At 40.9% G+C, this 18,339-nt stretch overlaps 1 protein-coding gene across 1 annotated transcript in view; it reads left to right on the top strand.

The window, feature by feature from the left end:
* Positions 1–18,339, top strand: part of dnah9 (dynein, axonemal, heavy chain 9) — a gene marked incomplete at both ends in the record, with an annotated part of 157,544 nt that overhangs the window by 65,117 nt on the left and 74,088 nt on the right. The window contains 4 exon segments of the mRNA XM_080048562.1: positions 9,077–9,316; positions 15,067–15,228; positions 16,322–16,506; positions 17,790–17,952. Of these exon segments, the coding sequence (XP_079904688.1) occupies positions 9,077–9,316; positions 15,067–15,228; positions 16,322–16,506; positions 17,790–17,952 (750 nt within the window).

The following is an 18,339-nucleotide window of genomic DNA, read 5'->3' as shown; positions in this document are numbered from 1 at the left end:
TATACACAGTTGATTTGATTTAGACAGAGCTTTAACGAAAAGTAAATCACAACGTGTCGCAACATTACATTTCAGCATTTAGTAAATGATTTAGTTTGCAAAATGGTGGGTACACATTATTTGCTTGTTTGTTTGTTTGTTTGTTCATGTGTGGATGCAATGTATCTAAGCCTTTAAGCACAAGAAAAGCATAGGCGTAAAATTGTATTCCATGATACTTGTTGATGTGTGCATTCATACGTACATTAATCTAATGTCTAATATGGCAGACGCTATGGCAGTGAGTCTAAAGGCATACTAGTTATTTTCATATTTTTAACTCAAAGATCATGATGATTCACATACCTTAGCTGATGCATTAATTCATGTATTGTTCCTGTGTTAAATCATGTATGAGATACCATAAATCATAGATGAAGTCATGCATTTTCATGCATTCATTTAGACATGAATTCATGATGATTAATGTACCAAATATAAATTGTTACCAATTTTATAATTTTTTGCTTTATAAAAAACAAAATTCACAATAGGATGGATACATATTATTTCCAGGCTTATTATTTATGAAGATATATTTCATGGTTTAAGTAAACTCAGATTGACAGTTGGAAATGCAAACCATTTTTTTCCCACATTAAAGATGCACAGTCTGTACGCCCAAATATTTATCTTAACACTTTTTGGTGGTTTCACAACATCAGACTACTTCAGCCTCTGCTGCTGGGAGACTTTGGTCATTAGTAACATGACTGCAAGGATTTTATTGTCAGGTCATTAAGCCGTTGCAAACGGTCTTTGCTGTTGTTTTATCTGGTGAGGACTGTCTTTGTGGGTAAAAATCCATTGCAAGATCTGTACCCTGGGGAAAACTGACACAATTTTGAGTCCATATCACCGTTATTTAAAAACAAGCTAATGTATTACATACAATGTTACATCACTTCTTGATTTTTTTTTAACCAAAAAAAAGAGTGGACGGACAAATAAATACAAATATGATAAAGACTTACAGTTGATCAATTTGAACGGCTCAAAAGAGAGGGGCAGTTAAAAGGGATAAAAAGAGAGGGGGTGCATAGTTTTAAAGGCTTATGGTCATCTATAAATTATTGTCAAGCTTTTTTCTGGAGCATTATCTTACTTTTTCAGGACATGTTGTCAGGAGTCTATTGAGAGGTAGATGGTGTTTTTTCTGGGGGACTTCCACTAAGTGTTCATTTCTGTAGCAAAAACTGTAACCAAATATATTTTTCAACAACCTTTTTATCAACAACATGCAATTTCATTGACGAAAAAAGACAAGACAAAAATGTAGTTCTGTCAGGAATACTTAAGTAAAAAAAAAACTTTTATTTAAATAAGCATAAATTACTTTGCAGTAAATTATGTTTGGCGGTATGGCCCTGATCTGGGATCTCCCCACCCTCCATGCGCACACGTGGAAAACTTGATGCGGAGAGAGCCATCCCTCTGCGCTCTATGAGCAACATGGAACCTTGAAGGTGGGGAGAGCTGCAGCAAGGACCCTTTAGGGTTCAGAACAGAGCAAGCTTCAATGACAAAAGAAATGACATTGATCGACAAATACAGTAAAAAAGGAGCATGAAGAGAAAGCAGAAACAGTAGGCATGCTAGAGCAGATTGAATAGAGCTGTTAAGCGGAAGTGGCGGAATTACGGGGCATGGGACCTCTCGGCTGAAAAAAAATTAATGGTAGTCTATGGAAAGTAATCTACTATTTTCTGGTCCCAGTCATTAAATGCCTTGGATTACATATATGTTTTGTATGGGTCTAAATGATAATTTTTCATGTGAAGAGTTTGACGGTATGTTGTATGATTATTCGTCTAACGGCTTTTGAAAAAATGTTACGAGAACAACTACAAGTCTGGTCGCCTCTGTGACGTCACCTCAACACATTCCCTCCACTTCTCGACTGACAGTGCTAATGCTAATGCTAATGGCTGGCGTGGACAACGCCAACAATCTCCCCACTCGAGAAATTGAAACTCTCCACATGTCCACTTGTGTAGTGGTTTTCGCCACGCTGAAGACTTTTGTCTTGTCATTGAAAGAAGGCGGTAAAGTGCATTAAAGACACAGCCATGTTTCTGAGCTAAGCGGTGCGAATGGTGGTGACGTATATCATAAGTGTCAAGAGCAGCGAAGAGCTGTAGTCCACAAAAGTGCTCTGCACAAAACCTGACCGTATCCAGCTTCTACTCGCTAAATTGTTCCATTCTTTGCACGAAAAAATACCATCTAAATCCATACAAAACATATGTGTAATCGAAGGCATTTCATGACTGGGACCAGAAAATAATACATTTCTTTCCATTGACTACCGTTGTAATTTTTCGAGCCTAGAGGTCCCATGTCCCGGAAGTAAGCCACTTCCGCTTAGGGCCCGTGTCCACCTACCGCCTTTTTCCGACCGCAAGCGCCTTTTTTCAATTGATTCCCAATGAGAAGCGGCCGCCTCGGGGAAAGGCGGCCGCTCGGAGAAAAGGCGCAGCGCCCAGCGTTTTTTTTTCCGAGCGTTTTTGCCTTTTTGTGCGGCCGCTTCGAGATTTGCAAGTTGAAAAAAGTTCAACTTTTCAGAAAGGCGATGGGGACGTCACCGCCGCTATTTTCAAAGGGCCAATCAGATAGTAGATCGTCGGGACTCGTCGCCTTGGCAACAAAGAAGACGGAAGAGAAACTGCTTTTTCCGTCTCTGTTTACCCGAAACTGTACGAAAATAGTGACTTAAAATGACCAGAACAGAGGGAGGAGAGCCCGTTTGTGGGAGCAGATTAGGCGAACACTTGATTCGCTGTATTTTTTTATCTCCTACGGATCGTTTCATGCGCACACGTCAGCCTACAACTTGCTCCGAGTGTGTTTGCAGGAGCCGCGATAACTCCTCATCCAAACAGAGGATGGTGGAAAGTATTCTCTGTTTCATAAGACTACTCATATTAAAATGTAACGATTTAAATAGAAAACAGCAAGCCCAAACAGTTAAACCAGTGTTGATAGTTCTGACTGACAGGTGACGATCAGCATTTTTTCTCCCCCGATCACAGCACTCTCTCTCCCAGCTCATAAAACGCTTGAAAAAAGCGGTCGAAAAAAGCGGTCGAAAAAAACGCTCAGTAGACACACTCCCGAGCGCACAGCCAGCGTTTAACGCTGGGAAAAGGTGTTAGATGGACACGGGCCCTTAACAGCTCTATAAGGCGCCTATTTGAGTGATTAGCCAATCAGATGCTTGGAGGGGAATCAGCTGTTGGTCAGCTGACGTAGCAGGGCTTAACAGCTATTTGACTCGTATCCTGCCTGAACCATTTTTCAAAATAAAAAAATTGTCTTCCAAATAATGCAGCAGTTCTCTTAATAATGTCTGGCTAGATCAGATTCACTGAACTGTTCAGTGTAATATGATGACTTAAAGACTAAAATGTCAACAGTTTTCATCGACTATGACTAAACTTAAATAGTAACTGTTTTCTTTGACTGAGATAAGACTAAGGGTGTATTCACACTGGGAAAGTCCACTTGTTCACTTGCTTCTGTCCAGACCAAATAGAATTTAGATTTTTTTTGTTTGGTGTGGTCCACTTTCATATTGCCCCTTTCAAGTTCAAGTTCAAGGTATCTTTATTATCCCCGAGGGGCAAATTGCTTTGCAGCCAGCAGCAGTAAAAACAACAAACAATACTCACAAAAACATAAAGCACAGACGACAAGTCAGCAATAAATAGATCGAACAGACATACAGATAGTTAAGACTTGTTTAGGAGACCTATGGCAACAGGGACAAAGGAGTTCTTCAGTCTGTTTGTCCTGCATCTTGGCAGGATGTACCTGCGGCCCGACGGGAGCAACACAAACTGGCCGGCCAAAGGGTGGCTCTGGTCAGAAAGGAGTGAGCGGGCTTTACCGAGGGTTCGAAGGATGTGCAGTTCAGTGAGGTCGTTGAGATTCATTCCTGCAATTTTGCTGCACACTCTCACTATACCCCGCAATCTGCTCTTGTTCTTGATGGTCAGAAGACTTTTGCAAGTGAACCAGAATTATGAAGGTCATTCATTCATTGGACAGACATTCTGGGGTGGAGAGAAGTACTGGTAGGAAGCACGAAGTGAAAACTGCGAAATATATAGAATAATTGATATAATATGGGGTTGGATATAATAAATAATATGCCTACATCTAGCCTATAAATAAAGAAGAAAAACATAAAATTATGAAAATAAAAATATGAAGGCCTATGTCAATGCCACGTTATGAAACATCATTGCTACTGTATTTTTGCTGCTGGACGTGCGGCTCGCGAGAAGAATAGGCTCAAGCTGCCACTCAGCTGATTAAGCTGTGTGTCAGCTGGGTGTCAGTTCGGCGCAGCTCAGCTCCAAACTGACATGGCGATAGGATTGACGGTCCCATTAACATGGGAAACAGAATAAAAACACACACTTCATGCGAAGCGCAGCTTGAACCTGTTGGCACTGTGCGGGAGACGCTCCCCTCTCCCTCATCTGATCGCTGAACAAATCAGCATGTTCACGCGTCATGTCTCTATCAATTGTAATATATTCGCTTGGCTCTCCCGGTCAAACAACAACTATTCTTCCTAACAATGGCGACAACAACACTTTACCATAATGTGAAGCTAACAGCGATTTATTAAAACAGGAAAGAAAGAAAAGGCACAGTGCTTCCTGCAATAGGGTCGGATCGAGTCCGGACAAATTCACACCACAAACGAACTGCAGCAGAGTGCGTTTGGAAGTGACCGAGACCACCTCTTCAGCTGGGTCTCGGAGCGCTTGTTTGGTCCGCCCCCGAGTGCGATTGCTGTATTCACACCTGCCTGAAAGATGCGCACCGAAGGCGGAAGTACACCTGAGTTTGTTTCAACCGAACTAAACACGGCAGGTGTGAATGCTCTGACTAAGATGCTAAGATGCTCTGACTTTTAGTCTACTAAAACTTGACTAAATAAAAACAGAAAGAAGTTGACTGAATATGATAAAAACTAAAAAAGGACACTTGTCACAAGAATAAAACTTAAAATTAAAATATCTGCCAAAATGAACACTACTTCCACTACAGTACAATGAAGTGCCTTACTATAAATCAGGTGAAATATATTATGTCCAATTGTAGATTAAACTGTTTCCAAATCTTATATCAGCTTTTACTTTAGATAAATAAGATGGAGTTGTAAACTTGCGTATCCAGTTACTCTGCAGCATCAGGTACGAGAAAAGCATATTCATTATGTAACAAAGAGAGGTTTGGCATATATCACTGTTTTCGACGTCTATAAAACTGTATTAGCCCATTTATAAAGTGCATTTATAGTGGGTTTGGGTGCTTTATTATTGCATATAATGTGACATATTTCTGAGTGAAACAGACATTTTTATTTGATTTGCTTGGATAGCTCAAAAGTGCTTGGGGTTTAGTGAATGCAGTATGTTTGAAGTAGTGGACTGTTGGCCTCCATCCACACATCCCTCCCCTGTATTGTTTGATCAGGAAGAGGATGACAAGGGAGACATTAATTAATTACACCTCAACCACTCTTTGGATGAGTAAAAGTTTTTAGCCAATTGTGATTCTGACACACCCCTCTGACCCATATTAGCACTCTGCCAAAAGTTAAGTGCTGTTTGATATGATGGACGCCGGCGGGGTATTAGGCTGGTCAACACAAATCACATTTGACTTGATAAATGTTTGTCTATAGGCCTAGGTTGAAGATAAGTCATAAATCATACATTGTATCATTTTAAGTTAAGGAAAAGGAGTGGGATATTCATATTGAAGAAATCTCAAGCATTGTATATAAAATCTGAAAAAGTTGGGACGTTATATAAAGTGTGAACAAAACAGAATGGGATCATTTCCTAATCCTTTTCGATATGTATTCAATATAAAACATAAAACACATCATATGTATTTGTTTAAACTGATAAACTTTAATGTTTATACACACATTTTAAATGTGGTGCCTGCAACACATTCCAAAAAAGTTGGGACAGAGGAATGTTTACCATTGTTTTACATAAATTGTTGACATTTTGAAAGCAAAATTATTTCCCATTCTTGCTTGAAATACAACTTTAGATGCTCAATATTCCGGAGTCTCCATTATGATATGTTGTGCTTCATAATGCACCAAATATTTTCAATGGGCGACAGGTATGGACTGCAGACAGGCCAGTCTTGTACCTGCACTCTGTTCCTACGAAGCCAAGCTGTATAACAACGTGCAGAATGAGGCTCAGTATTGTCTTAAATAAGCAGGGACATTCCTGAAATGGACGTTATCTGGATGGCAGTATGTTGCTCCAAAACCTGTATGTACTTATCAGAATTAATGAAGCCTTCACAGATGTGCAAGTTACCCATGCCATAGGCACTAACCCAGCCCATGCCATCACAGGATGGTCCTTTTCCTCTGGAGCCTGGAGAACACAACGTCTAAGATTTGACAAAACATTTTGAAATGTAGACTCATAGGACCACAGCACACTGTTCCACTTTGCTTCAGTTCATCTCAGATAAGCCCAGGCCCAGAGAAGTCTGCAGCATGTGTGGATGTTGTTGATATATGGCTTTCACTTTGTGTTGTTTTCAACTTGATTGTATGTGAAAAAGGATTACCAAATGATGACATTCTGTTTTATATATGTTTTACATAACGTCCCTACTTTTTCAGAATTGGGGTTGTACATATATCCTCACAAATGTGTGAAGAATAAAATATCAAATTGAGAATAACATCAAATGTATAGATTTAATGAAGTGTATAATTGTGTATTGTGTATATTTAAGTGTATAGTGTACTTAAAATGAACAAACAGTGCAGTAGCTGCTGATTGCACAAATTACTATGGCAGTTAAACGCAGTGATAGCAGCAGGAGCAATGTAATGCTTAAAACATTTCCCCCCTCTCGACTCATCTCAAACTGTGTTTTGCATTAAACAAGGCCATTATAAAGTTCTTGTAGGTTTACCAATGTCTGTTAAATACCAAAAGTCAAACCACTCTGTAATACTGAATGATGATTCATTCTAAACCAATTGTATCCCAGAAAATTGTTGCTGCAGTCTATTGGCCTGAGATACAGGTTGCAGCTTGTACATTTTATCTTAACATAAGCATAGACTAAAAGACGACTACTTTTCCAAAAGGAGAGATAGGGGAGAACGGGGTAATGTGAGACACTTTTTACATTTGCTCCCCTTTAAGCGAGCTAAAATGATTTATCAGTCACATTTACACATTTACCATTAATTCAAGATGTTTCCTTGAAATGGGCATAAGCAGAATGTATTCAAGACAAAGGGCAGTGAAAATATAATTGTTTTAAAAAAAGTTGTCTTGTGTCTCAGTTTACCCCTCAGACCAGAGAAATCAAGCGGGTAAACTGATCCACTTACCTTTTCCACTCTGAAACTTCCATAACAACACATGTTGTAACAGTAAGAATCCTGACAGCTAGCTTGAAAACCAAATATTCCAAAACTAATGTCGGACTATTAACAGAATCATGGGGTTTGGTCAATTAAGCAAAACATTTTTCTAAACACTTGAAAGTAACTCTTATCAAATAATAAACATATAATTCACATTCAATAATAAACATTCAAATGACAGATATAACCAGTTAGATTAAATCACAGTCTGGCGTCAGAACACAGGACCCTTAGAGCCAGCTAGTGTCTGGGGGTCAGAGCAAAGGACAATCAGAACCAGCTAGAACAGCCTGGGACTCAGAACACAGGACTAGACCCTACTGACATTTTCCATCTTTTGAGTCTTAATGTAATATTTTTCTGCATTTGTTTTATTGGGATCATTCATTGAATAAAGACATATTACTTAGAGTATATTGATGTTAAAGGTCACTCTCCTGTCCCCCACATACATACGTGCCAAACCATACCCTTGCTGACACCGCTTCAACCATCAACCCCCACCTCCAGCCCACATTGTCTTTTGTCTTATTCAAACTAGTCTCCTTGTTAACTCAAAGAGGGCACAGACACTGTCTCACTTTACCCCACAGCATTTGTCTCACCCCAATGCCACAATTTGAGAAAAAACTACCTCTCTCAGCAATTCAGGCTAATCTTCAGTTATCATCATCACATAGTTTCATATGTTGGTAGTTCATCAACATATATGATAGAAGTATTTCTACCTGAATCAATTTGCTTTGGCAAAACAATCGATTAAGTTGACAGCAAGAAAATGTACTTTTGCATGCAAAAAATTATTTTTTGTGAAAAAAACATGCTTACAAAATCACCATGAGGTCCTCTCTTTCATGGCCAAGGGGAAATGAGAGGGGCTTGAAAACATATATCTCACATGACCAAAATGTGTTCCACTGCCTAGATACAGGGGGTGTCTCACATTACCTGATGTCTCACATTCCCCCGTTCTCTCCTACTGTATATTTATAGGTCAACCTTAAAGATGTTTGTATTTGAATTTATAAGGCACACTTGACTCGACCGAGCCACACTCTCTCTTCACTTAACTGCTGCAAACACTCCCAAGGTGACACTAGCTTTGAGTGAGGAAGATAATTGACTGCATCATCATTAGTGGCAAGCACAATGTTCTCACCATTGCCTTGTTTATGTTTAAGACACCATACTCAAAACACTTGTTCTAAAGGTTTGGCTTACACTTTTTGTCCCTGCAGTAAAAAGTAATCTTGGAAAGACACCCTTAAATGTTTCACCCCATTTCTCTGGAATAATTTACTGAGCATACTAAAACTAGATGCACTGATATCAATGGGTCGTTTCAAATCGTTGGTTGGAGACCTCATTCATCTTTTTAACATAGCACAGTCATACGTCTAATGCACTGCTCACTTTTCTACCATTGTTTTTTGCTCTTTTTGTTTAACAAAATTCTTAACATTTATTGATTTGTATGAAATAATTTTAGAAATGTTTTCATTTATGTTTCCACATTGCGATCACGATCTTAATGTGATTAAATATTAAATAATATATAAATAAAGTATATAAATGCTGTGTCTCCCTCCACATTAGCGACACTTCTCTGTCTTTGCCCTGTCGTTTCCTGGAGTGGAGGCCCTGAGCACCATCTACTCCTCCATCCTGTCCCAGCACCTGAGAGGGGAGGGCTTCAGCACTGCACTGCAGAAGAGCTGCCCAACACTGGTCCAGTTAGCTCTGGCCCTGCACCAGCGTGTCTCCACCACCTTCCTACCCACCGCCGTCAAGTTCCACTACGTCTTCAACCTACGAGACCTCTCCAACATATTCCAGGTGAAGCATAGGCCTCGTTTCTACTTAACCGTGTAGTGCAGTTCAGTTTGATGCAGCTCGGGACACATTTTATTTGAGTTTCCACTTTCAATTTGGAAAGGGTACCAAAAAAAGCAAGCCGAGCCACATTTAGCTTCATCACCCTGTTATTGGGGTACTAAGCCATCCCAAAGGGTCCAAAAAGGGTGGAGCTACACACTGCAGTCCGTTGATTGGTCGTAATAATCGTAATTTCCTTTTTTAATCAACTCGGCAAGAGTGAAGACTCTTGTGTTTTAGAGAACAATGGTGGCGTTTAAAAAAAACGAATACACTGTCCCGCTGCTACAATGACTGTAGTTACGTAGCTGCCGCGGCTATTGCCATCCGGCATAGCCCTCGCCTACCAAGTAAGGGTGCTGTCGATAATGGAAACGTAAGCTAGACCTAGGATGACTGTGCTCTGCTGAACAGTGCTGTGCCGAACCGAACTGTGCTTCTCAATGGAAACAAGGCAATAGATGGTGTATATACAGAGGGAATTTATCTACATAGACTCTCTTTTAGAAGAACAACCTCAGGTTAACCTTTTTCAAAATGTAATGTCTGAAGTTAAATGGTAAAAGTTGTCGGTCTAAACATAGCACTCCTGTTTCCAATTCAAAGGGATTTAGATAGTTTGCCTGTTTTTTATACGGCTCTGCTTCTCACGCGGAAAGAGCAAGCCTCCTGTCACTAATTTCTCATCTAAATTATTATTGATTTAAGAGCTGGGTCTGAACGCTAGAAATAAGCCTGAAATAACTGTAACAGAAAATAGAATGGATTTGCACTTCCACGGGTGTTAGTGATGAGTTGATGTATTTAAATGAATATAATATCAGAGTGAGGAGGCCGTCAAGGGAGAAGGGAGCTTTTGGGGCGATATTTCTGTCAAAATCTTCCACGGTTTCATGGCGGGCTGGCACTCTCATTTAAAACACTCGGCTGTATAATTAATGCTTTAAGCCACTCGGCTATAGGAACTTCATATTGTATTATTCCATTGAGGAGTTTACAAGGGCATCTCTGAGTTCTTTTATTTTTATTATTAAACAATGCAGAAAGTACATAGCTGTAATAATATAGTATCTAATATCAATATTTTTCACATTACAGAGGACCAAATGAGTATGTAATGATAAAAGTAAGTTAAAAGCAAAGACTGCTTTATTGAAGATGCATGCATATATTGACTACAGGTCACAATGTGAAAATGCTGAGGTTTAGCAGTTATCATATTTGCCATGCTCACCTACTGTACTCATTGACATGTTGACATGCTAAAATTAGCTAATTAGCATAAACACAAAGTAGAGTTAAGGGTTTGCAGGGGTATTGAACACTTTATGAATTTTGACTCTCATCCTGCTAGAGTAAAGGTTAAGGGATCACCACAGTGGCTACAATGTATGTACTCCAGAGATGAGGCATTCTTCCATCCATCTGATTCTTGCACATTTTCAAGTCGCGCATAGAACATTGGATTGGAAATTTTGGATCTATGACAAAAAAAGTATTTCAAAAAGTTTAAGCTTGGCTAAAGTATAACAGTTGTTGCTCGGTCAGGAGATCTCCAACATTATCACAAAGAATCCTAAGGTGGATATGAATGTCTGCACCAAACCAACCACTGCATAATAAGGGTGATAATTCAGACAACCACCTCAATGGTGCCATTTCACTGGGTCTCGCTTATCATACCTTGTTTCTTGTATGTCTACTGGATTATAATGAGTTGATTTGTAAAAGGATGGAACCTTCTTTACTTTGAGATTTAGCATATATACCTTCCTGAATCTGAGACCTTAATGACCCCAAGAATTACCTTCCAGACCCTCAATTGCACACATCATTGCTTTGAAACAGTTGGAAGTTAAGCCGCACCACTACACTTTGAAGTCACCATTTCTAGAGTTTTGCTGAAGTCTTGACTTGTTTTTTAAGGGGCCTGCACTGCATGACTGGACGTACAATAAGCACAGAGAGGAAACAAAGTCAAAGTGTTCTCTCCACCCATACAGAGAATAGAGAGAAAAGCCTGAGAGGGACTCACAGAGCTTGTTTGAAGTTTTTCTGCCTAATTTTTTTTAGCTCCTGGCTCTAACACCTCAGGACAGCTGGGATGAGGTGAGCAGTCTGCAGCTCACAGCTCTGCCTCCGCTCTAATTCCCTCACCATGTGCTTCTGAAGTGGGGAAAGCATTTGGCGAAGAGACAGTACAAACGCTTCCTCTAATTTCAGAGCAACAAGGCCTAAACGGATGTCACTCAGCGTTCTCTGGCCTTGAACGCTTCAGATGTTTACCTCAGCCTAAATAATTGGATCACGATTCACTTTTTATTTTGTCAAACTTTTGGAACTCGGGAGATGTAGCCGAAGGCAACCGTCACATTACCATCGACTCTAATGAGCCAGACCATTGAGCTAAGAGACCCTGTGAGCTTGCATCACTCGTTGAAAAGGCTGTTTTTAAAAGTGACAAAAGAAGACACTCAAGGGCTGCCTCTTTAAGGGGGGTATTGTTGCTGCTATTTGATGACACAATTCTCAGGTTAGGGTTTTTTTGTAGGAGCGAATGCCAGCAAATTTACTTTTACCTCCACTACTTTTTCCACTTCGTCCCTTGCCACTTATCAACTCTCCTGAAGCACTCAACGTCTCTTTCTTTTATACTCTCTGTCTCCATAAATCTCTTCCTCCGAGCATTTAGGCGATCATTACATGGACGTACTGTAAGCCCAAGTACACTAGCCAAATTCCACTTACAGGGGCTAGACAAACACTTTGGCAGCCGACTGGGATGCGTTGTCAAAGAGCTCTTGTTTGCCAACGTTCGTTTCTCTGCCATGACCGCCGGGCATATCCGAGAGGTCTGTCTTCCCCGCGTCAGTATACACGAGCTCCTCCAGGCTCAAGAGATGGGAGAAAGATGGACCGAGTGAAAGAGGAGGACGGAGAGAAAAGGAAAAGTGAAAGAAGGAAAGAAAGAAAGAAAGAAAGAAAGAAAGAGAGTATGCGAGTCTCGCAGTGCAGAGAGCCAAGCTGTATCGCCTGAACAATATGTCTGTATGATGTTGTGTGGAGAGTCAGCTGGGTGCATTTGTTAGCGGGAGGAAAAGCATTGTTTGGGGGCTCAGAGCAGCTGTCAACGCTACGAGGAAAGAGAGCCGCTTCTCCCAGACAGCGCGACAGACAGACAGAAACATGCCGACACACACACAACTCTCTAATCCCTCTCCTCTGAGTCGAACAAAATGAGAAGATCAGGGACAGGGAGGAGATGAGTCTGCCAAAGTCGGCTGGATAGAAGGAAAAACAAAGTTCTCTCTCCTTCTCAGTTTGTTAGTCGTTAGTTCCATTGGTACAAGGAACAGCAAAGCCTGAGAGTGTGACTGTTGTATAGAGTTGAGTTGACATATGTGGTTAGTTTGCCCTCAGGCACACTTTTACACGATAAAGGCAGGGTGTCATGATTGACACCATTAAAGCTGTAGTGCGAAACTTTTGTGGAATTCTGAGTAGTTACAACAACACTGTCAGCGTATCTTCATGAGGTAATACTTCGGTGATCGCGCAGGGATTTTATACCTTCTGCTGCACATCCAGGTTTTTACTTAGCAGTAGATTCAAAAACTGAAACATTTCGTGCGTGCTTTTTGAGCTCCTGCACCACTATCAGGGGATGACGCCAGTTTGTAAATGCTGCCATACTGAGAAATACAGAGAGTTTTGAGGAGCTGATAGGCTTAATCAACTTTGTGTCGACTCATTTGGCGATGGCTTTAACATGACCAACATTCATTTATATGAAAAAGTTAACACACTATAGCTTTAATTAATGAAATGTAGTAGAAAAAAAACAGATCTATTAAAAGGCAAAGGAATAGATTGTTCACACATAGTCGTGGAAACCAACTTGGCCTTTCGTAGATCGAGCGTAACGCCTGTATTTGTGCATGAGTTTGAATCTTCCGCACACACAGGCACACCTCCCATCTGCACCCATTACACAGTGGATTTAGCAGCCAATTGTCACATTCAGCGGGGCTCTGAAGGCAGCTCGGATTCAGCTCCCCCCTCCCCCCAGAAGACTCTGTTGATTAGAATAAGTTCTGGGGCTGGAAACACACAACATCTGCTTGCCTGTGCCTCCTGGGTGACAGTGCACAAAGGGGAACAAACAGTGCCTCTCTCCGTCCCTCTCCTCATCCTTCGCGGCACCTGTTATGCGAGGCACCTGGATAGAGGCAGGTTCCACATGAGTGCATTGTGAACGGCACCGTGGGAAAGCCAACACGTCACCCAGGCCTCCCCTAGGGACACATGCATCATCAATCATTCACTCATCTCATCTGCTCATTCTCAGAATTTTCTCTTTTATTTTCGAACAGAGGATAAAGCAAATAGTTAATCAAACTGAAAAACACACCTATGTCCCACCATGTTAGCTGTCATGGCTTTTAGACGTTGCAGCCTATTGACTCTAGGGTGACCCCTTGACTTTTATTGTAGTGCTGCAAATGGATTGTCATTTTAGTAAAGTTCCTGGTTGATTCTTGAATGATTTCCATAAATTCAAAGTAATGTTGAAAACGTTTTCCAAGGAGATGTATGTGACTTTCTGTAGACATCTATCAGCGGATTAATATAATATAATCAATCAAAACAATCTCCTTAGTAACAGTCTGTCAACCATAGCATCAGTGAATTAGAAACAGCGGCCAGTTAGAAATATCAGACTATAGAATGGCGTGATTGACCATTTATCGTTCATCTGCGCTGTGTAAAAACACTAAATGTAAACTAAGTTGGTGACCTGGTCACCATTGTCTACCTGCTTACGATTGTACAGTAAGACCCGCCGAACATCAACATGTTAGCATTGTCATTATTAGCATGCTGACATTACCATTAACATTATGGGATTGCTAGCAAAAACTATTTCTTCCATCTCTTACTGTGGGAACTTTCAGGGCAGTAGGCCCTATCAGGTGTTCACGTAGAATAGTGTACAGCTAATATAGTGCACTGGATAGTACATTTGAAGGAAACACTCTTTGGAAACCTGCGAACAGAACTTATCTCCACATGCAGCAAAGCTTCTGAGACAGTAAGATGAAAGAGTTTCTCCGATACACCCACTAACTAACAGCTTGCCCAAATCAATATCCATCGATTTACCCACATGGACTGTGCTGTTTTTCCCTCCTTATTGTGGTGTAAATGGTCCAAATCAGCCTCTGGAATGATACCTTTAAAGCTTCTGGAAACCTGGTCTAAGAGTTAAGATCAATATACGATATCAAAGTTGTGTGTCTCAATAAGCTTTTTAAAAAATCTGGTTGAAAATGAAAGTTCATACATTTTATAAAACATAGTTAAAAAACTGATTTTTTACTACCATTGACATGACTGTCTGGTGGTGGCCGTATCAAACGGTCTCCATGGCAATAGTAATTGTATCTATAAAACGTTCCGCCCGATAACTGATGTAATTGGTTAAAAATAATTATTGTGTTATAAGATCCAGATCATTGCCTGTCGGATCTAAACAACATTTCTGTAAAGTTTATCGAACTTAAATGAAAATATCTTTCATTTGGATTGATAAATGTGCCTAACTCTTTTCAGATTTAACCAACTCCCCAAATTACATAGTTGAAAGGAGTTTGTGGATTAGGGTTTTCGGGGTCTTTTAATGCCTTCTTCTCTCACTCGTTGGTTCACAGGGCATTCTCTTCTGTACTGGTGAATGTCTGAAAGCCCCTTCGGACCTGCTGAAAATCTACCTGCACGAGTCCAACCGGGTCTACAGAGACAAGCTGGTGGAGGAGCCGGACTTCCACGCTTTTGATAGGCTGCAGCTGGACGTAGTGAGAAAGTTCTACGAGGTGAGAGTTTGACAAAGTTAAGACAGCAACGGCAAGCTGCAGAATGGGGGGAAAATCATTAAGCTGCCTGCTATGTGTGTGTGTGTGTGTGTGTGTGTGTGTGTGTGTGTGTGTGTGTGTGTGTGTGTGCGTGCCTGTGCGATGTGTGTGTGTGTGTGTGTGTGCGTGCCTGTGCGATGTGTGTGTGTGTGTGTGTGTGTGTGTGTGTGTGGACCTGGACATCAGTGGCCAACACAGCGAGGAGAAAAAGGAATGGTGGGGTATAGGAGTGGGTTGAAGAGAATATTAATCAGTGTGCTATGGGGTTCTGGCTGTCAGGGTCTGCGCTGTCAGCCCTGCAAATTGGAAAACATTTTAATGGTTTTTCTGTCCACTGCTCCCCTCACTGACTGCCCTCTATGGCTTTATCGCATGCACACTGGTCATGCCACAACCAAGAACCTGACAAGTATATGTGTACAACACACACTCTGAGAAAGGAGAGAGAACAATACTACACACTCCAGAGTAACTTATTTAGAGTTGACATCTTCTGCCAAACTCAGGACAATTTGCCACAAAGCAATACATATACAATATGTTTTTTCGCACACAGCAAACTCTTCAGAGAGTTACTTGCAATGTAAGGAAGTGCACTTGACTGCAGTGGAGCATAATGTAGATGTGATCACAGCTACCGCCTGCCAGCAGAAGTTTGCAGAGAACACTAGCATCCCAAAGAGAGGCACAGAATCTATCCAGTGACATTTTTTGGGGCCCAACAGTTGCCAGGGTGAAAATGAACTAGGTCACCCTCTGCGCAGCTGTGATATTCAGCTGTGTCCCTGTCCAGACTGTTTAGGCTTAACACTAATGTTATGCTGACAGGGACAGTGTGTGGCTCTGTATATTTACATCTGAAATATGTAGTGTGTGTGTGTGTGTGTGTGTGTGTGTGTGTGTGTGTGTGTGTGTGTGTGTGTGTGTGTGTGTGTGTGTGTGTGTGTGTGTGTGTGTGTGTGTGTGTGTGTGTGTGTGTGTGTGTGTGTGTGTGTGTGTGTGTGTGTGTGTGTGTGTGTGTGTGTGTGTGTGTGTGTGTGTTTGCCTCCCCTAGGACATGGAGCAGACCATGGAGATGAACGTGTACTGCCACTTTGCCCGTGGGCTGGGTGCGTCCAGGTACATGGCTGTGGAGTCCTGGAGCAGCCTCAGTAAAACCCTACTGGAAGTGCTGGACAGCTACAATGAGGTCAACGCCACACTCAACCTGGTGCTGTTTGAGGACGCCATGGCTCACATGTGAGTGGAAGTTTTGGACCCCGAGTAGTGTGTGTGTGTGTGTGTGTGTGTGTGTGTGTGTGTGTGCACTTTCTTGCTTGCGTGCAGAAAAGAAACAAGTGTTTTTGTCAGGTAATTTATTGTCTGTCAAGGAAATCAACTGGGTTCCCAGGTATATGAGGAGTTATTACTGTCCCATTTCAGACTATCAAAATCAGAGACAGGCAAATCTGTGAGCAGTCTTGCAGCATACATCACGGCATCTTAAGAAAAATGCAGAGATCAAGTCAGGTTTCGCTTTTGTTCCAAATCTTTTAACCCCCTTTCTTTGTTTTTTCCTATTCGCTCAGCTAGAATGCATGTAGTCAATAAGTATCATTAGCCTGCATCTACTGACATTCAGAAGTTAAACTTTTCTAACATCACTAAACGGTCCTTGTTGTGTTTCATTTAATGTTGCGCTAAATATACAGTATTTTGCACTTAATTTAATTTAAGAATCAAATAGATACTGTTTAAGTACTGACAAGAACATCTGCCGTGGTTTGTCCACTGCACGGTTTTCTTCCAATATGTATTTGATTCTAAAATGTCATTAACTGCATAAATACAGAACACAACGTAAGGTAGTGAATTAAGGAGTCCCAACAAGCACCCAGGAGCATCCACAAGTGATTTATTAAGTTTATATTCTGACTGTCTGCGAAGGCAGGCTGATATTTCCAATTGACTACCAGTATCTGAGCTAAGCTAACTAGCAATAATGAGTGAACTTTGTCCATTTGTTCTTCAAAAATACACACACAGTTAAAGGAATGGTTTCTGTCCCCTTATTTAGAACCAGTGAGTGAGGCAACAAGCTAAACATATATTCAACTATTCCTTTATTTCCTTTGTGAAAAAAATAACCTTAGTGCACACTGCTTGACATTATCATTTATTTTGTATCGGCTACAAAAAAACAATGTTGTTCGCTGGGTGTATCTGTGTTCAGCTCAACCTCAAACTGAACTCCTAACTCACCAAGCACAAACTGAGGTTATTTATTTTTTTCATTCCAGTCTCTCCCTTTTTGCTCTTTTTTTTATGTTTTCTGTATGTTTTCATGTATATGAAGCACATTCATGAAGCCCTGAGATAAGTGCAGGTTTGTCACTCCAATTTGCACATGGTTTAAGAAGCAAGTCACAATTTAGTCTGTTTAGTGCATTTAGTATTAAAGCAGAGAGAGGAGACGGACTACGTGAGTTTGTTTGTCCTATGAGTCAGATATTGTCTTGACGGTCTGCACCTCCACATTGCAGCTGCCGTATCAACAGAATCCTGGAGTGTCCGCGGGGCAACGCGCTGCTGGTCGGAGTGGGCGGCAGCGGCAAGCAGAGTCTCACCCGATTGGCTGCCTTCATCTCCAATCTGGAGGTTTTCCAGATCACCTTGAGAAAAGGCTACAGCATCACTGATCTCAAGGTTTGAGGAGGATTACACAGGCAAAGACGCACACCGCACTGCGAAAAAACCTCCATCAAAAACAATTAGTTACATATTAAGTTGCCATTTTTCTAACAGCCGCTGAGTTTCACATTGACATTCAAATTTGAACATGGAGGTTTATTTTAGTGAAATAATAAACATAATCCAGACAGATTGTAAACACAGTACTGCTAATCCACACTACAAACACACACTAATGTCCTTTCAGTTTGCGACTCTTTTATTGACAATGATTAGGTCCAATGTTTGTCTGTGACGTTACACCTGTCTTGTTTTTTGTTAACTGTGTGATAATAGTAATGTCTAATAATGCGTAATAATCTATTGATCTTAAAAATAAACTGCCAATACAATCAGATCTGG

The sequence above is a fragment of the Ammodytes marinus genome, assembly GCF_949987685.1.
Source record: "Ammodytes marinus genome assembly, chromosome: 20".
In the NCBI taxonomy this organism is placed as follows: Eukaryota; Metazoa; Chordata; class Actinopteri; order Uranoscopiformes; family Ammodytidae; genus Ammodytes; species Ammodytes marinus.
Note: the sequence above shows the minus strand (reverse complement) of the source record. Positions and strands in the feature narration are given on the sequence as shown.